The sequence below is a fragment of the Lepisma saccharinum genome, chromosome 16 (assembly GCF_977018435.1).
Source record: "Lepisma saccharinum chromosome 16, izLepSacc3.1, whole genome shotgun sequence".
Lineage (NCBI taxonomy): Eukaryota > Metazoa > Arthropoda > Insecta > Zygentoma > Lepismatidae > Lepisma > Lepisma saccharinum.
In genome coordinates this window covers 12,505,502-12,529,910 of record NC_139244.1, presented here as the reverse complement: position 1 = coordinate 12,529,910, position 24,409 = coordinate 12,505,502, and the positions used below count along the sequence as shown (strand labels likewise).

Genomic DNA, 24,409 nt, shown 5'->3' with positions numbered 1-24,409 from the left:
ATGTTGATTTTTTATTTTTTTGTTTCAAGTTATGCACAGATAGACTAAACAGGACTGGACCTACAGTTTAAAGTAGGATTCGAACTACTGTTCAATGTTGGGATTTCATTTTAAATCAACTGGACCTATATTTTATAGTCAAAAGCTTTTTTCTAACTTTTCGGCGGATATTTTATTGCCGGGTCCATAATACCACTAAAAAGTTCATAAAAATATCGCAAGATGTTCACCATCTTGAGTGAACCACAACCACAGAGCCCCTAGTGGCGAAAATGGTAAACTGAATATAACAAAGCTCTACGAAATCATCCCAGCGACAGGAGAACAGTGGTGAGTATGACACTTCAAAGGTTACCACAAACTGAAATCAGGGGAATCTTTTCTGGCCATCCTGTAGAGTTTCGGGGTTGTCTTACCTGCTGAGATGCCTCTGAATCTGGAGCTTCTTCTCGATCTGCTCGATGGGAAACTGCGGGACCTCGTAGGGGGCTGAGAGCTCGTTCGGAAGATCAGGCTCTCGGTTACGGAAGGAGTCAGCGACCTTGTCGAACTTCTCGTCTAGGTTCGAGTGCAGGACTTTGGGGATCTGGTACGTCGTTGGGCTGTGAAAGGTTGGGCTGTCGCTACCTGGAAAGACAAGGAAAAACAAATTCAGACAGACTGTTTTAACAAAATTATGACGGTATAAGGGAAAAAACAGATTCAGGCAGACTCTTTCACCAAGTGAAAACGGTTTAAGGAAAAAGCAGATTCAGGCAGACTCTTTCACAACATGAACACTTTTTACAGAAAAAAACATTCAGGCAAACTCTTTCAACAAATGAAACTGTTTAAAGAGAAAGAAGGAAAAAGATTCAGGCAGACTCTTTCACCAAATAAAAACGGTTTAAGGAAAAGGATTCAGGCAGACTCTCTCACCAAATAAAAACGGTTTAAGGAAAAATATTCAAGGCACACTCTTTCACCAAATAAAAACGGTTTAAGGAAAAATATTCAAGGCAGAGTCTTTCACCAAATCAAAAGGTTTAAGGAAAAAGATTCAGACAGACTCTTTCACCAAATAAAAACGGTTTAAGGAAAAATATTCAAGGCAGACTCTTTCACCAAATCAAAAGGTTTAAGGAAAAAGATTCAGGCAGACTCTTTCACCAAATAAAAACCGTTTAAGGAAAAATATTCAAGGCAGAGTCTTTCACCAAATCAAAAGGTTTAATGAAAAAGATTAAGGCAGACTCTTTTACCAAATAAAAACGGTTTAAGGAAAAATATTCAGGCAGACTCTTTCACCAAATAAAAACGGTTTAAGGAAAAATATCATCAAATAAAAACGGTTTAAGGAAATAGATTCAGGCAGACTCTTTCACCAAATAAAAACCGTTTAAGGAAAAATATTCAAGGCAGAGTCTTTCACCAAATCAAAAGGTTTATGGAAAAAGATTCAGGCAGACTCTTTCACCAAATAAAAACAGTTTAAGGAAAAATATTCAAGGCAGACTCTTTCACCAAATCAAAAGGTTTAAGGAAAAAGATTCAGGCAGACTCTTTCACCAAATAAAAACCGTTTAAGGAAAAATATTCAAGGCAGAGTCTTTCACCACATCAAAAGGTTTAAGGAAAAAGATTCAGGCAGACTCTTTCACCAAATAAAAACCGTTTAAGGAAAAATATTCAAGGCAGAGTCTTTCACCAAATCAAAAGGTTTAAGGAAAAAGATTCAGGCAGACTCTTTCACCAAATAAAAACAGTTTAAGGAAAAATATTCAAGGCAGAGTCTTTCACCAAATCAAAAGGTTTAAGGAAAAAGATTCAGGCAGACTCTTTCACCAAATAAAAACCGTTTAAGGAAAAATATTCAAGGCAGACTCTTTCACCAAATCAAAAGGTTTAAGGAAAAAGATTCAGGCAGACTCTTTCACCAAATAAAAACGGTTTAAGGAAAAATATTCAGGCAGACTCTTTCACCAAATAAAAACGGTTTAAGGAAAAATATCATAAAATAAAAACGGTTTAAGGAAATAGATTCAGGCAGACTCTTTCACCAAATAAAAACCGTTTAAGGAAAAATATTCAAGGCAGAGTCTTTCACCAAATCAAAAGGTTTATGGAAAAAGATTCAGGCAGACTCTTTCACCAAATAAAAACAGTTTAAGGAAAAATATTCAAGGCAGAGTCTTTCACCAAATCAAAAGGTTTATGGAAAAAGATTCAGGCAGACTCTTTCACCAAATAAAAACAGTTTAAGGAAAAATATTCAAGGCAGAGTCTTTCACCAAATAAAAACTGTTCAAGGAAAAATATCATCAAATAAAAACGGTTTAAGGAAAAATATCATCAAATAAAAACGGTTTAAGGAAAAATATCATCAAATGAAAACGGTTTAAGGAAAAATATCATCAAATAAAACGGTTTAAGGAAAAATATCATCAAATAAAAACGGTTTAAGGAAAAATATCATCAAATAAAAACGGTTTAAGGAAAAAGATTCAGGCAGACTCTTTCACCAAATAAAAACGGTTTAAGGAAAAATATTCACCAAATAAAAATGGTTTATGAAAAATATTCAAGGCAGACTCTTCACAAATTATAAACTCTCCCACGAAAAATTAGATTCAGGCTGACTCTTTCAAGAAATGAAAACAGTTTAAGGAAAAATATTCAGACAACTCTTTAACTAAATTAAAACATTTAGAGGAAAAAGCAGATTAATGCAGACTCATTCACATGAAAGGAATACGGTTTAAGGTAAAGCAGATTCAGATCGAATCTTTCACTAAATGAAGATGGTTTATTTTGACTGAGAAACTTTCACAGCGCATGGAGGACTTGGTGAAACTTTTCTTAACTTATCTTCAAGATCTTCTGACCCCTGGTATTTTTGTAGCGAGGTTCAGGATGTTGGAATAAAATTGGATAGCAGAAGTAATAAAATACAAACGGATAATAACAATATCCTTGAGGAGATATGGTCCTTGAATTAACATTTTTCTTAACTTTCTCTTACAAATGGACGACCTCAATTAACCGGTTCGATCCCGCGTCCCCCAACAACGTGTAATTGATTGATTGGTTTGGTTTGTGATGATGGTATGATGAAATTGATGAAGGGACATACGAAGAGCATCCACGCCGTCTTAGCGCGATGTGGAAACCACTCCGCAACGGAGGTTGGCGCGCATGAAGAGAAATCTGATATGAAGTTTAAAGAATGCACAGGCTACACTGTTATCTGAGCACAGAAAAGAGAATGTTATTGCTACATGCACGTTTCGATAACACAAAGTTGCCTTTCACAGGTCGCTGATGTTTTCAACTCGAGACAAACAATGTCAACATAGCTGACCTTGCCCATCACGCTGCATGAGAAAAGGAGGGGAATGTAACATCAGGTCAATCTACGCTCTCACCATAGCACTGGAAATTGCGTCAGTCCAGAGATATTTAAGTTACTCGCTTCTTGAATTACATCGTGCCCTTTGCCCTTTATTCTTCCCTTCGCTCTTGTTCTTCATCCAAGGTTAGATGCTTTATAAGCACGTGTTTCAATGGAGCACTCCCAGATTAGACTGGGAAGTGATATTTATGAGGGACACTTTCGATTAGTTTTAATTTATGCTATTTTTCGCCCGAAGATCCTCCATACTGGATCCACCCCGAGATGTCATTTGGATATTCCTATTTTTCTTCTCTTCTTTTGACTAACCGAGATGACGAGAATGGATGACGCAAAAAAAAATAAGCACGCCCTTACAGGGATGCGACCGCTACGCTAACTGCTAGGCCACGAAAACATGTGCGTTGCAGTCTTCTGTACATGTAACTGGGGCAGAAGTTCCTATATGCATAGGAGTCTGAAAACAACAGTCCTCCTCCACGGTTTTAACTCGCTAAAAATGAATGTGCTCTACGCAAATAGGGGCACTTCACTTCACAGGTCGCGAAACTGACAAGCAAGGCATGCATTGATCTGAATCTCCAAGATAACTGAACGAGAGTTAAAAACACACAGAAAAGCACAGGGGGGGAGGGAGAGAGAGAGAGAGAGAGAGAGAGAGAGAGAGAGAGAGAGAGAGAGAGAGAGAGAGAGAGAGAGAGAGAGAGAGAGAGAGAGAGGGAGAGAGAGAGAGAGAGGGTGGGAGGGAGGGAGGGAGGCAGATGGTTAGGGGAAGATAGGGGGATATGAAAGAGTGATGTGGAGAAATTGGAGGGGAATAGAGGGAGATGAAGGAGAGAGGGAAGATATGAAAGAGAGGGGAGATAGAAGAAAAGGGGTCAAGGAGAGGGGAAGTGAAAGAGGAAACAGAGGGGAAGTGAAAGAGGAAACAGAGGGGAAGTGAAAGAGGAAACAGAGGGGAAGTGAAAGAGGAAACAGAGGGGAAGTGAAAGAGGAAACAGAGGGGAAGTGAAAGAGGGAACAGAGGGGGAAGTGAAAGAGGGAACAGAGGGGGAAGTGAAAAAGAGAGGAAGAGAGGAGAGATGAAAAAGATGAAGAGAAGGGATGAAAGAGAAAGAAGGGAGATGAAACAGAGGTACGATTGGGGACATGGGTCAGAGGGAAGGAAGAAGGGGAGGGAATAGAGGGGAGAGAAAAGCGAGGGAAATGGAAAAGCGAGCGGGGAGAAATGAGAGATGGGGAAAGAGGAAATATAAGTGGGAGAGAAAGAGTCGTCGAAGAGCAGGCTGATTAAAACACAGAACCAGCTCTTGTTGCACCGAGTGACTTCATGAATAACAAACTGTTTACACCACAAAGGGATTTGTGCCAAAGAACGCGTCAAACAATGACGTCAGGCTCTTTCAAGACGAGGCAATACGAGTGTAACACCAATATATTATAGAACTTGAAACAAACTTACGACGCTCAGTAAACTGTACCTGACAATAGAGCTCTCTCTTCGTAGAACCCTGAATAAATATACGAGGAACGTTCAAACATGAGCGACAATTTAGCAACGAGGAACGGAGGAAATAATGAATGGAAAGATACATGCTGTGTCGACAAGTGCCGATCTGTCCCACCAACCAACCAGTAATAACCAGGTGAGAATGATAGAAAGTGTGTGTGTGTGTGTGTGTGTGTGTGTGTGTGTGTGTGTGTGAGAGAGAGAGAGAGAGAGAGAGAGAGAGAGAGAGAGAGAGAGAGAGAGAGAGAGAGAGAGAGAGAGAGAGAGAGAGAGAGAGAGAGAGAGAGAGAGAGAGAGACACACGCAACGATGATGACAAAGCGACATTCACAAAGAGACATATGCCCACGCCAGATCTCAAATCTAGGACCACCGGCCTCCGTGGCGAAGTGGTTAGCACAGCGTGCTACGACTCCAGGGATCCCGGGTTCCAATCCCGGCCTGGACATGGTGTCATCCTTACGTTCGCGATTAGCCAAAAGTGGCAGAATAGGGAAAATCTAGGACAATAGCTGACAAGTTCGTTGAAGTTTGTTGTTAAGTCCAATTTAAGCAGTTATGCTTTAAACTGTAGGTCCAGTTCCCATTAGCCTAATGTTTAGCCATTAGCCCATTCAGATATGTTTAAAGTGCCACCTGAACCACTATGTGCCTCCACCGGGTATTGATTGCTATCACTACTCCAAACAGTTAAGTTAGCATACAAGTGAACTACAGGATCCTGTTTCTCCATGACAACGCTCCCCCTCCCCCACCAAAGCTTTAGTTCTTAATTTGGTGCTAACTTTAGATGTAACCGTCCTTATGGTGATTGAATGGATAAAATCAGAAATGAATACTCGGGCGTCCCAGAAGGCGTGGTGGTAATGCCTTCGCCTTGTAATCAAGGTATCCGGGGTTCGATCCCAGATAGACACACATACACACACAGTGGTCCCATGGGCGTCCAGAAGGGGGGCAAGGGGGGAGGGGCCGTGCCCCCCTCTGGAAAACGAAAGTCAACCAAAAATACATATTTCACACATATAATTTAATTTCAGCCACAATAATGTGTGTTAATTATTGCACGAACATGATAAATTCAAATTTAAGCAATGTTTTTTGAGGGATGAACACTATTATTGGGGAAAATATGCCATGTTGACTCCCCCCTGGAAAAAAAATACCTTCCTTGCCCCTCCCTGGAAAAAATCCTGCGGACGTCCATGAGTGGTCCAGATCCCACTTTAAACTGTACGTCCAGTACCGATTAGCCTTTCTGGGCACAGAGTGGATGCCAAACAGTGACGTGCGCAGGATGTTTGAAAGGGAGGGGTTATGTACAGTTTTCCTGGTAGTCAGCCCTTATTTTGACATTTTCTTACCTTTGACGTTCTTTTTGTAGTGATACTTTGCCAAAGTAGGGGTTATAACCCCCACCAACTCCCCTTGGGCACGACACTGATATCAAAGGATATCTATTAGCACGCAATGTTAATTGGACATTATCCATTGTCTAGTGCTTCAAACTATACTTATTCCAATACTCGTTTCTCTCGTCTTAAGGTGAACAAATTTATTTACTTATGCCGGTGGTGGGAATCGAACCTATGACAGACCTGTGATTTAACTACAAATACGTTGCGCTAACCAACTACTCGAAAACAATGTATTATGTTTATAATTTGGAACAGGTGAACGTCGATTAAGTGCGAAGATGAAAATAGTTTCTTCTGCCCAAGCTTTGCAATACAGGTGAATTGCTTTATTTTTAAATCATTTCCGAGAGTCCCAGTTACAACCGAGGTGCGATGAAACAGCACTGCTTTGAAGAACCAGTGCGTATACGTTAGTTTCGTCTGCGTTTTCCCTGTTATTTTTGCCAATCATAAGTAAATGCTTCGCTCTCAGAACAGCTTCACCTTCGTTATAGTTTCTGAAATTCACATCGCATTCGCAATATTTAAAAATATCGCGCAATTTAAACGTTTCCTAGATACCAGAAATGACAACACGCTACTATTACGTAGTACGTACTACTGAATGTAAACACATATTTATCCTACATAGAGCGGCCATATTGGAAGCGACACTAGCGCTCAGGTGGTAATTTTAATCGCGAATTGAAAGAACAAAACTATTCTTCCACAAGTGTATAGTAAACGATATAAAGCATGTATTTAAGTAGCGAAATTGATTTGTAACTAAAACTATTTAATAGGAAAGGTAATTCCTCCTAGTTGAATAGTTACATCGTTTTAAAAATTTGAAGTGATACATTGTTTACATCTCATGCGGCCGCCATTACATCTCAACTCGTGACCTAGAGGTCGGTTGTGACTGGTTATGCTACGAAAATAGAGCTGGGTCTATCCTTGAAAAATGCCATAAGATTTCTCACTTTACACAGTAGCATTTTGGTCATGGCGTAAATATTAAGAAAAATGCGAAGGAAAATGCTTTTGTCTGAAGCGGGCCAAAGACGCAGAACGCTTTATCTTCACGCTTCACTACACGCCATGTTTCAGTCAACCGCGTTATACTGCCACCTAGCGGCTAAATCTACAATTACGTTATGAGACCGATTACGAATGCAAACTTACAAAGATTCTCTGTGTTCTGATATGCACCTGTTTTACTGTTTACTGTATGCATGGGCGTCCGAAAGGGGGGGGGCGTGGTCCCCCCCCCTGGAAAATGAAAGTCAACGAAAAATTATATATTTGTCACATTAATTTAATTTCAGCCACACTAATATGTGTTAATTATTGCATGAATATGATAAATTCAAATTTAAGCAATGTTTTTGAGGGAACAACACTATTATTGGGTAAAATGTACCTTCCTTGCCCCTCCCTGGAAAAAATCCTGCGGACGTCCATGACTGTATGTGTTATAGTTCTTGTACTTTAAACGTTCGAAAAACTCCGGAAGGTATAGATCGCGCTCCGCCACCAAGGTGGCTTTGGATATTGTTGATAATCCGTGCAGTATTGAATATCATCATTCATTCCATCGTCTGGATTAACCTATAGTAAGCAACGACAAAAATTAACCACGAAAAGTAGATATTATTTAGGCATATTTAGACCGATAGTATTTCATAACGGGCCTAATAAGTAGATGCATTTTTCTTCGTGTTAGGATACGTCTTGCTCTCTGAGGTCACACATTGTTTACTCCCTTCTCGATCAACGGAGCGAATTACGCAAGGCAACTCTTCTCTCTGTTGGGGGGAATGGAAGTGCGTCACAGGTTACACAGGCTGTGACCTTCCGAGGCATTATGGGAATTTGCCACCAGGCGGCCAGCATGGTTTATTCACGTGGAAACAAACAACGATCATCTTTCGAAGCATCGAGAAGAATGTGTATTGCCAAGGGTTCCCGCAGAGGGAACTAGGAGGGCACTTGCCCCCCTGAGATATCTGGAGACATAAAATAATTGGAATGAGGACATGAAAACATGGATGAGGGGTACCAGACAGATCAAGTGGTCTCTAAAGCCCGCATCACACGGAACTGGCATTCCAGTAGGTATGCCCTAATTGGCGCTGGACTGGCTACCAATTTGCTACTTTTCGCCTCACACGATACGTATCAGCGTACTTGTCGATAGACTTTTCTTCCCATACGAGGGAAGTTGTAATGGTGGCCGCGTGAGATATCACTTCACATTACATTTTTAAAAGCCGATAACTATTCAACCGAGAGGAATAACGTTTCGTATAAAACATTATTAGGTACAAAACAATGGCGCTGCTTAAATACATACTTTATAACGTTTACTGTACGCGTATGGAAGAATATTTTAGTTGTTTCAAATGTAAACACCGTGCACTCAGTGTAACTCAACGCGCCTTTCATGCTGTATACGTTATACATTGCTGGAGTAACACTCGGAAACCACAGACAAAAGCGCTCCTTTGCACACTCACAGATTATCTTCACATGGCGAAACTTTGCTCTCATAGGCTGTTTCACAGAATCCAGTTGAGGAAAGCAAGTAGCAATTAGAACCTGTCCTATTCCTCCAAACCAGTCAAGCAGTCAGCCAGGCGGCCATGATTGCTACCTAGAAAGTTAGTTCAGCGCCAACTAGGGCATTGCTACTAGAAATCCAGTTCCGTGTGATAGGGGCTTAATATGACAATTTTCTCTTCTTTAACTGGGAGCTAAAGCATCACCTCACATCCCCCACTTTAAGGACTTTGCACCCGAGAAAAATCCTGCTGGGCGGCCTTGTGTACGGCAAGAAACAAATAGTCCACCATCAGAGAGCACCAATACGGTATCCAGCTAATGACTGGCGCCAATTTCAATGTACAGTCGAAATCGAAAGTGTTTTGAGTTATCTGCTTATTAGGAGAAAGATCAAGAGTACAAACCTTTGTTTCACAACACTGATTTATTATTACTTCGCTTTTCTGCCACTTTTGGGTAATCGCGAAGATGAGGGTGAGTGATGATACGATGGAATTGATGAAGGGACACTCACAAAGAATACCCATGTCCAGGCCGGGATTCGAACCCGGGACTCATGCGCAACACTTTTGATTGACTGAAACTAAAGAACCGAGCATGAAGAGGAAAGCCAGAAGCAGTACAGTTCAAATTTGAATGGAACTGAATGGCAAAAAATTGTGAAAACAGAACATAATTTTGATGACTTATTGCATGTCTTTAAAAAATACTTACTATTGGTTTGCTGGTACGTGACAATGAATTGAGAACGTTATTCAAGGGGAGGAGAGTTAACGTGAAACTCGATATTACCTACTTCTATTTCAGTGATCTACCTCGCACATCTTGCAACTGAGTTAAAAATAAAAGTTAAATATTAATACTTTCCATATGAAATCGTCCAACACTGGCTTTGTCCTTGATTTTATTCGGGTTCTGATATGTATTCGGAGAAATTATTACTCTTTGAACTTTTTTCGCAAATGGCATTATATGAAAAATTATCTGTGATGACTTAAGATCTTGTCACAGTCAATTTGTAGAAATCATCCCACATGACGTAAGTGTACCAAGCTACAGTTACACGTAGTTTGAGTTAACTTGAGTTTAAAAAAAATGTGCAAGGGGAAAAGTGAGGTAGCCGATAGCCAACACTAGTTCACTTAGAAAGAATTAAAAGACAAATAATAATTTCGAAACAAATATGAAATTAATAAAAAAGCTTTAAAAAATGAGGTAAATTTCTCGTATCGGACAAACGGCTGAAATTTGCTAGTTCATTTAATTTTAATATTCGTACTTACGTATTCTTCATTGACAAACATTGCTGAAGGTGGCATTTTGCTTATTTCACGGAAATAAGCTCTGTTTGCGACATATCGAGTAAGCTTTCCTTCTTTCCTTTTGCCTTCGGTAACACGCAAAATGGCGGTCACAGTTTCACTACCGTACTCGGCATGCAGTGTTTGCACCCCACTGCATCCAAAAATACCTACGTAGCCCCACAAACCATTGACGCATAGCCCCACGAACCATTCATAAATAGCCCCACGAAACATTTCCGGTAAGGTTAGGTTAGGTAGGGTCACGTATAGGTTACAATAGTTAAAAATTGGTTTCGAAAAAAAAATATGTGTAGCCCCACACACCATTCTCGCATAGCCCCACGAACCATTGACACACAGCCCCACAAACCATTTGCGGAAACGTACCTTCTTCAGTTACAAAAACACATGTTTGGAAACACTGACCGGGATTACGTCATCACACACAGGCTACATCCACCTGGAAGAAAAGGGATGCAAGAGCTTTCGTGCATCGGTCACACATTTATATCGAAAAATAGATTATTTACCGGCAAAATTCAATGAACGATGCGAGAAAACACGTCGCCGAACTTCCACAAGTATAAAGAAACTGCATTCGGTATGTAATTTCTCCTGTAAATTTGAAGAAATCCGTTTGTCCGATACGAGAAATTTACCAAAAATGAACACAACGAAAGAACAAACAATACTGGGAAGGTATTAAAAATAGACAAAGTATTGGACATTAATTTGAACTACTTCAACTCAGCCACCCACACAATTTGGCGCTGTAATCGCACAATACTCGTCATCATAAACTTCCGTTATCAAGACACTCGTGAAGTCAATACTCCACCATCACACTTGAATTTCCCATTAAGATCATTAAGCACGCACCTACAAACAAACAGGAATGAATATCCTCTTGATTGGAAATAAGATTGGAAATTAATCCTCAACTAACACAAAGACATGCAAAGGAGAACTTTGATCTCTACCGACAAATTATCAGATGATTTATTTTTTATCCATGCCGCTATCAGTTGTCCATTAAGGAATGCACAACACAAGGTTAGCATTATTGATGACGGTCAAAGAACTGCGCACACGTCACTTGAATCCGTGTCAGTTGACTTCCTGACATTCCTTTCATGCGGAATGCGGTATAGAATGCGCGCATTGCATCATCTTTCAGCATCACATTACTCATACTTCCGTGCCGGATATTTATGGTGAATAAAATATCAATATTTCGGTACAAAAACTGGGCACATTTTTGGATCAAAAGCGGTGTCTAAAAATAGCATTTTGGTATTAAAATTGAGAATAAAACACTAAATCTGGTTTAAAAACTATATTTACACAAAATAAACTTTCCCCTTCTAATAGCACATTTATGTAGTTTTCAGAGTATTAAGTGTATTCTTGTGTGACAGCAGAATTAATCAATTTTCCGTGATTTGCTAACTTACAAGATAATTCAGACTTCAGAAACTGACGCATCGGTAAATTAACTCCAAATTTCGTGTTTAAGTTTATCTCGCATTTTGCAGTTCATTTCGTGACGAAACATAGCAGCAAAGTGCACCTTACACCTTTCAAAAACGAAAAATGAACATGACAGTGTGTTATTCCACATTCGTGTTTCCGGCGAAAACTAAATATGCCTCTACTCATATTTCAGAAACACTAAAATATCACAAGTTATTTTCAAGTCCCGTTTTAGGCGTACAATAGGGGATGAACAATTTTCAATTCATTTATTTTTATCCTAAGTGTTGTGATGACGCACGTGCAATTTTCATTTCAATCAACAAGAAGACGGAATTTATGAACTCTCTAGGTAATTCACATCTAAAGAAAAGTCCAAAATATGTGTATATAATTTGAATATTTCTCCCGCCCCAAAATTGTCGTAGAACACGAAAATGACCAATACAAGAGTTGCAAAACGCAACAACAATTCGTGAATAATAATAGTGGACGCCAACAGTGGAACTGAACGCTCGGAAAGATTTGTCCAAAGAAGTAGTCGACGTAAATGACTGGACGAGTCCAGTGGCAAATTAGGGGTGGAACGGATAAAGGAAAATCGTCCGTTGCTGAAACAACATTGAAGTTTCACATATGAACGTCACCGGCACAATACCTTAAAGAGTTGTAAAAGTAATCACTAACACAACGTGAGCGATTAAGCAACATAACAACCGAAGTAATTGGCTGAAACCTAAAGTTGTTTGGTTTATGTTGATATCTTCTTCCCCTAGCACGTGGATTCGTCCTCTAGAGCTAATCATGTCTTCCACAGTCGGACAGTAGTCATAGACTATAGACTGTCACAGCCATTATTGCCACAAGAACAGTCAGGCTGGGTATTCTGTTAACACCGTTGTATTAACAGAAGTAACACGTGTATGTCAGAGCTGCCGTCTCTAACAAAACTCACTATGTTGACCTATCACAGTCTTGTTTTGTTTGGCCTTGCGCTGCTTCAAATGGAAGCTCAGATTTTCTGTAATGCCAGGCGCCTACTGGAGGGGAATCGCAGCGCCAACAATTGCGTGTGGCATCGGAAAAGAAGCAATATATGTGAAGAAAGTGCAAGAAGTTCTGGTGATGAATTCGTCCTGTTGCTTGGGTGTTAGTACAGGAAGAGGTGAAGAGAGAAAAAGAAAATGGGTGTACGAGGTTAACAATAAAGGCGCTGAATTAGGGTAACAATCTGCTTCTAGGTCCTTTGACACAATAAATTCACAACATACTTTCGTATGCCTCCAGAATCCTTACGTTCTGATATACAAAGTGTCCAAAAATAATTTTAACACTCTTTGAACGTTAATAACGGCAAGTATGAACTTGTTTTAGGTGTCACATGCCTTAAAGTTATAGATGTTCAAAATGACCGCAATACATCGTCTGCAACTACAAAGAGCAGATATGGTTTCCACGGGAAGGGAAGCACAGGTAGTCTCAATCGCATATCCCATGTCATCCGGTGGCTTTCACATACTTCTTCACAGTTCCCCATAGGTAGAAATCTGTGTTAAATCTGGAGATTTGCGTGGACATTCGACACTTCTTACGTTGCCCGAAAGAAAAATTGATAACATCTGCTATTTTGTGTAAACCACGGTCGGCTTCCTTTACCTCCAGGTACTGGTGCCTATTTGAGGTTGTGTGATCCCCAGAGCCGCTGTATGCGGGGACAAGCCCAGAAAATTCCGGCCTTTGATCACCCACCCCGGATGTACCGGCCGTGACGGGACTATAAATAACAATGCATACACGCGCTCGCACACGCTCAACGTAGACATTGCAGATTCAAATACAAAAAGTCCAGTTAAGTCATCTCTAATAGTTTCTCTGTTATTCACGTTCAAAGAGTGTAAACATTATTTTGAGACACTGTAGAACAACAATGCTAGGCGAACCTCTTCGTCTCCAGAAGTCCAGAGACTTCTACAGAGAAAAAAATTCGCGAGCCTTCTGCCTCAGTGGGCGAGCTTTAACTTTACTACATGAATCTTTCTTTCTCAAATGAATCTGTTGCCTTGGCCATGTCCTCGCCCCAGTGTGAGCCCTGCTTAAGACATCGTGGCTTTGTTTTCCTTGGTTTCTTGCCCTATACTTGCTACCTCCATTTGGTGCAAGGTACATAAATCTTCATTTTAAACCTCAGCTAGAATATCTACAGGGTAGGGTTCTTTGTAGACAACGAAACCAGACAGGATGCCTCCAAATGGAGACGTTTAAACGTATATATTATTCAAACACAGGATACATGGAATCAGAATATTTACATGATAAGCTACATTCTTCTGTACTTTTCATTCAGTCAATTTTCATCTCAATATGCTTTTTATTATTTCTTTTCTCGATTTGAATATTCTTCTATATGGACTTCCTTCTTAATGGACGATCTGGATCTAGACTTCCTTCTTAGTGGACGGTCTGGATCTGGACTTCCTTCTTAATGTATGATCTGGATTTGGACTTTCTTCTTTGTCTTCTTTGGGAACTTTCCTCTGGATTTCCTTTTGTGCTTTACTGTAATCTCGAGAACGGGGATCCTTCGTTCCGGTTACTTTTGCATCTTCATACACAGATTTACATCCTTCGCTGAATTCTATTCTATGAAGCTGATTACGCTTGTCTTTTACTCCACTCACTCCTAGTCCTAGGGGGTCACGTGTGCGAAGTGGTGGATTGATGTCCTCACCGCCTATTTCAGCTCTTCGCAGATTTAATAATTCCTTTATTCTCTTTCCTCGAACTTTGGGCATATCTCTAATGTCCTCCCTTGTGGCTGCGATTGGAACGCGCCAACACTAAATATGTCCAACCTAGGGTGTACTTGGTGCCATACGACTGACACGCGCATCCAAGTAGGTGCCACGGCTGAAACGCGCAACCAAAAGTGCTGTGGGGCGTCGACTGGAACGCGCCGCCACTGGGGTAAACAAAATTTCCACTATTGGAAAGGTAAATCAAATCAGACAGATTCAAGATCTGTTCAAAGACACAAATTTGTATCAGTGCTTTGACTTCTTTAGTTTTCTGATCAATTTATATATGATCACTAGTTTGATTTATCAAGTATATACATTAATTTATATCTTTTATATTTATTCTTTGTCTTCTTATAATAGATTCTATTGTTTTTCATCTTTGAAATTTGTTTTGTTCTTATTTATAAAGTTATTCACATATATTATACTAATTCTTAATCTTGAACGCCTGGTGCTGCCATCTCTATTCCTCTTTGGAAAACTATTTACAGTACTTCGTCTTATTGGGTACGTAACATAGTGTTACTAGACACAGCTGCACAAACCGACAGTGCCCACTTCTAGCAACGACCAAGGCAGTACTTACCAGGGAGTCGTAACGTAACGAAATGGAACGGTATTTTCAATTACGGTTTCCGTTACGTTACAACCAGAAACTGAATAACTTTTTTCGTGAACAGAAACGTTACCTCAGGTATATGAACATTACGTTACAGGTGTGCATAACGGTACCGAACCATAACTGATCTGTAAATCAGTAGGTCGTTAGGTGACGCTTTAACGTTCCATCCATTGCCGGCAACCAGTAACGTTACAGGGTAAGAAACAAGTTCGTCACGATTGACTAGTAACTTTAGTGTGTGTGGAAAGTGATAGTAACGTTACAATTAACCAGTAACTTAATTGAGGTCACGACTGTAAAAACGTTACACTCTTTGCTTCAAAGCAACAACGTTATTTATAGCTGGTATCATACAGACGTTCCGATGTGCAATAACGTGTCCGATGCCGTGTTCCGGAGAGAATAACATAGGTCTCTCGTATAATTGTGCTCGTTACTTTTGTAACGTTACAGTTCTTTCCCTTCACAAAAGTCTGTTTCAAAAAAGTGATACACATATCCGTTACGAATAGTAAATACCGTTATCGAAGGCGTTTTCGAAGAAGCCTCACAATTATGATCGGCAGCATACTAACATTACAGCATTTGACATTTTGAAAGTCATTAAATTATAATACGTATTTTCGTTTTGGATGTCAGTGAAAAAATGAAATTGTAAAACAAAACGTTTGAAAACATCCGTAAACAAGATTCAGCGTGACAGAAGTTCTGGTTATTGGAATTTACTGATTTACTATGTATTTATCACAAATATATTTATTTTCTGCATACTAAATCACTTTACGTGGATTTGTTCTAATTTGATTATGTATGCAAGATGAATTTTAACATGTGCGTTCACTTTATACGATAGAAAACAAACGTTTGTTGTAAGAAAACGTTTATGTATATCTTTCTCTCTCTCTCTCTCTCTCTCTCTCTCTGTCTCTCTCTTTCAGTTTACATGTGTTACATCAATTAAAAAATACAGTATGTTTGGCGATGAGAATGATTCATGCTTAGATTAAATTGCTGAAGGACGAAACATAAAGGACCAACCAAGGAATCATCTGTGCTACGCGTTCATCCACGTAAGCGAGAGGCAAGCTTTTTCCTATCGGAAGACGAAAAATAATTATTTGCTGCACGACCTTGATAAGACGAACTGAACCACAAGGAAAGAAACCTGTGCAGACCCGCAACTCCTGTGCACTGTACTACCACGTGGAGGGGAGGGGGAGAGTTGACCGTTCTTCCTTATGGGCCGAGCTGAAGAGTAGAAGAGCTGTGCGCGGACTTTTCGTCCAAGGTTTTTTCACTTGTGTTCGCTCGTAGCAGCAGCAGCACCACGCAAAATCGGAAAATGTGAATCCTCAAACTTTGTACACGTGACCTTCGGTCACGAAGCAGCCGAGTAGACAACGCCCTGGGGCGATATGAAAGGCACTTTTAGCCAGAGGTGTTCATTTTGAGTCAACCTCCCCTCACCCTCACCCTCCGAGATCGCAGTCGCCCTCGCCCTCCATCGCCCTCACCCTCCAAGATCGCAATCGCCCTCGCCCTCCACCGCCCTCACCCTCCGAGATCGCAGTCGCCCTCGCCCTCCATCGCCCTCACCATCCAAGATCGCAATCGCCCTCGCCCTCCACCGCCCGCACCCTCCGAGATCGCACATCGCCCTCGCCCTCCACCGCCCTCACCCTCCGATATCGCTTTCGCCCTCGCCCTCCACCGCCCTCACCCTCCAAGATCGCAGTCGCCCTCGCCCTCCACCGCCCTCACCCTCCGAGATCGCAGTCGCCCTCGCCCTCCATCGCCCTCACCATCCAAGATCGCAATCGCCCTCGCCCTCCACCGCCCGCACCCTCCGAGATCGCACATCGCCCTCGCCCTCCACCGCCCTCACCCTCCGATATCGCTTTCGCCCTCGCCCTCCACCGCCCTCACCCTCCAAGATCGCAGTCGCCCTCGCCCTCCACCGCCCTCACCCTCCGAGATCGCAGTCGCCCTCGCCCTCCACCGCCCTCACCCTCCGATATCGCTCTCGCCCTCGCCCTCCACCGCCCTCACCCTTCGATATCGCTCTCGCCCTCGCCCTCCACCACCCTCACCCTCCGAGATCGCAATCGCCCTCGCCCTCCACCGCCCTCACCCTCCGAGATCGCACATCGCCCTCGCCCTCCACCGCCCTCACCCTCCGAGATCGCAGTCACCATCGCCCTCCACCGCCCTCACCCTCCAAGATCGCAATCGCCCTCGCCCTCCACCGCCCTCACCCTCCGAGATCGCACATCGCCCTCGCCCTCCACCGCCCTCACCCTCCAAGATCGCAGTCGCCCTCGCCCTCCACCGCCCTCACCCTCCGAGATCGCACATCGCCCTCGCCCTCCACCGCTCTCACCTTCCGAGATCGCAATCGCCCTCGCCCTCCACGACCCTCCATCCGCCCTCACCCTCTACCACCCTCCCTCACGTCATTACTAGTGGGTTGATTTTTGCTTTTTTTGCATTTTTACCTTGAGGAAAATTCATATGCTTTCAACGGTTTCATTCATATATATATATCTTGATTTGGGATACTCTGGCAACCTTTTAGAGTTCTATCACAGGTGTTAGTGTATATTTGAGCTTAATGTGCTTATTATTGCATATACGTATTGGCAGTAATTTCCATGCAATCGTTCATTTTCAACTTTGCCTCTTTTTGTGTGAGTGTGTGTGTGTGTGTCTAATCTGTGCTATATGGCCTGTGGGCTCTAGTTGGATGGGTCAAGAACATCCAGTTATTGGAAACTACTGTTAGTAGATGTTGACCCCGCTAGTGGCTGTCGCTATTTAATATTCGCAATTCATTTGTATGTACTTATAATTAATTTGCACGTACTTAGAACTAATTTGCACGTACTTAGAATTCATTTGCAAGTACTTAGAATACTTTACATTTATGTATTTGCATGTTTATAACTTTTTATGAATATATATTTATTTATTTTATGAAAAATATGTATATAGAAGGTAATTAGAGGTACTAAACGCTATGCATATGTTTTTATATTCATTACTGCAAAGTATGTAATGTAGGAATCGATAATATTAATGTTTATAATATTGAAAATAAGAGTTTATGGTTTATGAACCGCTATGAACGGTGGTAATGGCTGTAGGTACAGGTCCAATTACGATTGGGGACGGTCCCGGTACTCGAACCCACGATATGTAACGTTATTAATTAGTACTATGTAATAATTGCATTATATTATGAAACACGTGAATTTCGACTCCGCTCTGATCCCAGACAGAGAGAAAGAATTAATATTCCGCGCAGGTAGACGAGAAAGGAATTTTGGGGGAAGTGCGTTCAAGGTCAAATGACGTCAGAACAAAGGAAGAACCCAATTGACCAATCAGAGAACGCGTCGGTAGGTTTTCAGAACCGGTTTTTTCAAGGTTAACCAGTACGCAATAACAGGGGAAAGCTATGCAATACTGTAGGGCAGGGGAGGGATTCAACCAGACAACAAAGAATGTCTGAGAATGCGCAGCAAGGGTCAAATCTCTGAAGCTATGCGGTTTCCGCCGCCAATTAATATTCCGCTCAGGTTTGCCTCCAAGGCACAGGACGCTTTAGCGCAGGGTTTTTTATCTGTACTATGAAGAAGGGAGAGCTATTAGGGACGGGGCCTACAGTTTTCACCATTTGCTTTTATCACGGGGTAACGAACCTAGGACCCTTTGATTATTGATTTAGGTAGTAAATGTATGTTACTGTGTGCTATTTAACTTAATTTTGAGTTTATTTTTTACCAAACTTTGACTTTATGTCAAACATTTTCACAGCTTATCCTTATTTTTCCCAAAATAACACTATTTGTACTAATCAGCAACATTTTTTATTAAATTTTGGACTCACAAAGACATTTTTTCAACGTTTAACTTATTATTTTACAACTTTATATTAATTTTTTACCAAAATAACACTATTTATACTATTCAGGCAACATTTTTTATTAAATTTTGGATTCACAAAGACATTTTTTCAACTTTTAACTTATTATTTTACAACTTTATGTTAATTTTTACCAAAATAACACTATTTGTACTATTCAGGCAACATTTTTTCATTAATTTTGGACTCACAAAGACATTTTTTTCAACGTTTAACTTATTATTTTACAACTTTATATTAATTTTTACCAAAATAACACTATTTATACTATTCAGGCAACATTTTTTCATTAATTTTGGACTCACAAAGACATTTTTTTCAACGTTTAACTTATTATTTTACAACTTTATATTAATTTTTTACCAAAATAACACTATTTGTACTATTCAGGCAACATTTTTTCATTAAATTTTGGACTCACAAAGACATTTTTTCAACTTTTAACTTATTATTTTACAACTTTATGTTAATTTTTACCAAAATAACACTATTTGTACTATTCAGGCAACATTTTTTATTAAATTTTGGACTCACAAAGACATTTTTTTCTACGTTTAACTTATTATTTTACAACTTTATATTAATTTTTTACCAAAATAACACTATTTGTACTAATCAGGCAACATTTTTTATTAAATTTTGGACTCACAAAGACATTTTTTCAACTTTTAACTTATTATTTTACAACTTTATGTTAATTTTTACCAAAATAACACTATTTGTACTATTCAGGCAACATTTTTTATTAAATTTTGTATTTACAAAGAGATTTTTTCAACTTTTAATTTATTATTTACAAGTTTATGCCTATTTTTTACTCAAATAACACAATTCTATCTGTTCAGGAAAGACTTTTAGTTACATTTTCGACACACAAAGTGTGTGTTCTCAACTTCTATCTGTGTATTTCACAAGTTTAGGCTTATTATTACCAAAATAACACAATTCAAGCTGTTCAGGAAAGACTTTTAGTTATATTTTCGACACACAGAGTGTGTGATCTCAATTTCTATCTGTTTATTTCACAAGTTTAGGCTTATTATTACCAAAATAATACAATTCAATCTGTTCAGGAAAGACTTTTAGTCTCATTTTCGACACACAGAGTGTGTGATCTCAACTTCTATCTGTTTATTTCACAAGTTTAGGCTTATTATTACTCAAATAACACAATTCTATCTGTTCAGGAAAGATTTTTAGTTACATTTTCGACACACAAAGTGTGTGTTCTCAACTTTTATTTGTTTATTTTACAAGTTTAGCCTAATATTTACTCAAATGACACTATTTATATTATTCAGGCACCATTTTTATTACATTTTGGACTCTCAAAGACACACACACACACACACACAGAGAGAGATAGAGAGAGAGAGAGAGAGAGAGAGAGAGAGAGAGATTTTTTTCCAAGTTTACAGGATTATTCTCTAGTTTACTCAAATAACACAATTTAGATGTGTTTTGAATTATATTTTGGATGCAAAAGTATGTTTTGACAAGTTCTACCCTTTTATTTTACAAGTTTAGGCTTATTATTACTCAAATAACACAATTTAATCCAGTCAGGAAGGATTTGTTATTATATTTTGGATGCACAAAGAGAGGTTTTCAACTTTTTTATTGATTTTTTGCAGGGTATGTATTAATTTTTATTTATTTTGTTTTGTATCATATATACATTTACAAATTTTTAACTTAGAGTTTAGTATTTATTTAATTTTTTTCCAAAACACTAAAAAAAAAGTACTTTTAGCTAAAATGTAAGCTTCAGAATATATTATTATTATTATTATTATTATTATTATTATTATTAGGGTTTACTGATTTCCACTATGCTATTTTTGGTTCTGTATTTCTATATGTATTTATTTAGGTCCGGTTACGCCTGCTACGTAGGAAAGTTTGTTTATTTTAGAGTTTGCTGAGTATTTTGTTACTTTTATACTAGGTAAAGTTTCCAAAATATATCAGGTAGGGCTCCATCCATATACTTTTGTTTTTTGCTGTTTGGAGATGATGCGATCAGCATCACTCTCCATCTGCTTTTTATTTTATGTACCCAATATTATTTTGAGGCTTAGTGAATTCTAGAGCCTATTTATGCAGGAGAGAGGGCTTGAAAATTTTGATTTCAGATAACCCACAATTATTTGTCAGAGTATTTTAAAGGATATTTTATATTTATTATGTGCCACTAGAATATCAAAGCTTGCTTAATTTTTATGTCTGTAACGCTGTTATTGTATTTCTAGCTAAGGCTTACTGGATAAAGTACACGAAATGTTTATCATTTCAACTATTTGCTTTTATACGAAGCCAAATTTTTAGTGTAACGAAAATTATTGTGTGTCTATAAAGACTGAAATACCTTTCCCGATGGGTCCATAACTGGACGCTTACGAACATTGTTCCTTTTATTTTAAAAAAATATAACCATTTATCAATATATTGACAATTCACAGGACAAGACGAAGTTCACAGACGACTGACTATATGGACCATAGGTCCACTTGCTAAATTTTTTTCTATGCTAGAAGAATAATTTAGCCTTATAGCCTTTTTCAAGGTATTTTTGAAGTATTACTGGTTTCTTTGGGTGCATCAACACTTGGGTTATTTCCATTTGGTTTATTATACGAGGCTACAATCACTATATGTCTATGAGGACTAAAATCCTCTGATTGAAACTAAAACCTTAGGCTGTAACTAGGGACTTAGTATGTGTATAACGACAATTTATAGGACAGCACGAATTTTACAAAGGATTATAGGTGACGTAGGACCACACGCCAGAGGTTTGTTAATCTGCAAGAAGCATTTACAGCTAATGCTACGAGGAAATGAGGTTGATTTTTTACTGTTTCAAAAGAATGCTATCTTTTTATACACACAATATTTGCTTTTTCAAGTAACTACATGTGCCAGAAGCACTTACAGGCCAACTCTAACTAGACTTCGATTTATGTAAATGTAGCAAGAACTATATTTCTGAGGAAGCACGCAAAAGCAGATTACCAGATTAAAGTATCAGAAAAACAGATTTTTCTATGCAAGTATATTTTTATTGACTGGATTATTTAACAGATCAAACAGGAAGACTGCAAATTTCATTAAATGTAGGTCTATCGTATAGGTGGTTTCAGAGATATAAAAAGAACAAATATAAGATTTCGCTTTTTTTGCTTCTGAGGCTAATCGCGACGCTAAGGGTAAATGGCGAGGAAATGTAACGGAGGAGAAACAGTCCCAAAAGATATGGGCTGCATGTAAGTTAATACCACAGAGATATTACAGTAGGTGTAGGTTCTACCACCAGAACTTTTCTATTATAATAATACTGGTTATGCTGTACTGTTAACTAAAGATGCTGATATTTGAGAAACTTAAAAGCTTACTCACGACTTACTGTTGCACAAGATCCGATGACAAAATTTAAAAATTGTAATCGCCCAGACAGGGATTCGAACCTTGGTCAGATAGGTTAAAAGCCTAACGCTATACTAACTAAACTATCTGGGCACAAGGTATTCTTTTCTTGAAAAGTTTGTTATGTTAAGAAATATATTGAAACATTTGAGAACAATTTTGGTCTGGTTCGACAGAGAAGGAGACAACATTTCCAATTTTTACAGACTGCGTGTATTTTTCCACTATAGAGGCCTTCACTATATGTAATTCGAAATGCTAAAGTTCATTTAGCTTCCAAAATTGAGGTAAATATTGTGTTTGGCGAGATTAACAAGTTACAATTATATCCAGTTACGGACAAATAAAGCTAAAACTCTCAGATTTACTGTACTAGCCAAGTTTTAGTAACATTTTTCTCACTTTAGTACAAATACCAAAGAAATAGGTATATTTTATTTATAATTTGACAAAATGTACTAATATTTAATTCACAAAGTTAGGTAAAAAACAGTATTTTTAAAAAAATATTGTTACTGCCTTCAAATTTTATGTTATTTAGCCACTAACAACTGGTTTACACTGTTTGGCATCCTTTAAATAGGAAAAGAAGGAATTATTTGTTTAGTATTTTTACTACTTTATATTTATTTAAGAAAACAATTCTACAGTTTAACTTAATTTTTAACAAATTGTTAGATCTACTAATTTATATATCAAAGTTATGTTATTTAGAGTGTATGAAGGCGTATAAAGTTAATATTTGTACTTATCAGTGCAACTAACATTTATATTTTACACACAAGAGTTGATGTTTACAGTTAAATTATTTGAATCAGAGAATAATATTTTACAGTAATTGATTCATTCAGCACTAGTCAGTACTTTTATGCATCAGAAAGTTTTCTTAATTTTCTATTACGCATGCTATTTTGGGCTATTCTTAAAATGTATTTCTAAGGCAAACTGGTTTAATTTTCTGCTTATAATGCAAAGTTGACATAGTTTTCGCACAATGCATTGTACATTTGTTATATCCTCTACTTACAATCCATATATTATGCTTATTTAATGTATAACTAACTAAGTCTCTAGCCTTTTTACACCCGAATGTTTATGACTGCAGCAACACATGCCTTTCATCTGTCCCTGTCCTGAGGAAGATCTATATACTCCTTTCCTTCCCTACCAATTTCCTTTAGGTCCATCTCTACATTATCCCTCCATCTTTGTTTTGGTCTTTCTATTGGTCTTTTACCATCAGGTTTTCCAACAACAATCCTGTATACTCTTTTTTCCTCTCCCATATGTACCACATGATCTACACACCTAAGTCTTTTTGATTTAAGCATTCTAATAATATCTGGACATGAATACAAATTATGTACTTCTAAATTATGTAATTTTCTCCATTTATCTGTCTCCTCATCTGTTTTAGGCCCAAATATTTTCCTAGGGATTTTATTTTCAAATACTCTCAATTTATGTTCCTTTTTTCAATGTAAGGGACCAAGTTTGTTTACTGTATTTAACTTTCATTTTTTGTAATTAACAAAAATTAAAAGCTTATACTGTAGTTATTATATATTTTTCTATCAGCTTATTTTGAAATTAATATTATTAGGTATAGTCTTTGATTTATAACTATATTGCTTTTCTATCAATTTATCTAAGAGTACATGCAGACAAACATATGTGTACACACTTTTATGTACATAGATATGCCTTTTTTCAATATTTTAGTATGAAGATTGCACTTTAGCTATTCAAGCAAGGGTAGGACATCGGGGAGGCCAAAGGTAGGAAAGGTAGGATTTCTGATAATTTGTTGCAGGATTTTGTTTTCCAAGTATAGATGAGAACTGAGCTGGAAGACTGTTTTGAACCTTTTCATGAGAGTTTGCATGTGAACTGTATGCAAATTGAGCACTATTGACTGTGCATGCTTCTAAGATTTGCTGTTATTTCACATCAACTCTGTGAGACTGTAGACAATTTTCCCATTTCAAGTAGTTTCTA

At 38.6% G+C, this 24,409-nt stretch overlaps 1 protein-coding gene across 7 annotated transcripts in view; it reads right to left on the bottom strand.

Moving 5' to 3' along the window:
• The window catches only part of AMPdeam (AMP deaminase), a 172,507-nt gene that overhangs the window by 85,409 nt on the left and 62,689 nt on the right, over window positions 1-24,409 (bottom strand). For all 7 annotated transcript variants that reach the window (XM_083137695.1, XM_083137698.1, XM_083137696.1 and 4 more), the window contains exon 2: window positions 417-627. In XM_083137695.1, the coding sequence (XP_082993821.1) occupies window positions 417-627 (211 nt within the window). The remainder of the gene's footprint in view (window positions 1-416; window positions 628-24,409) is intronic.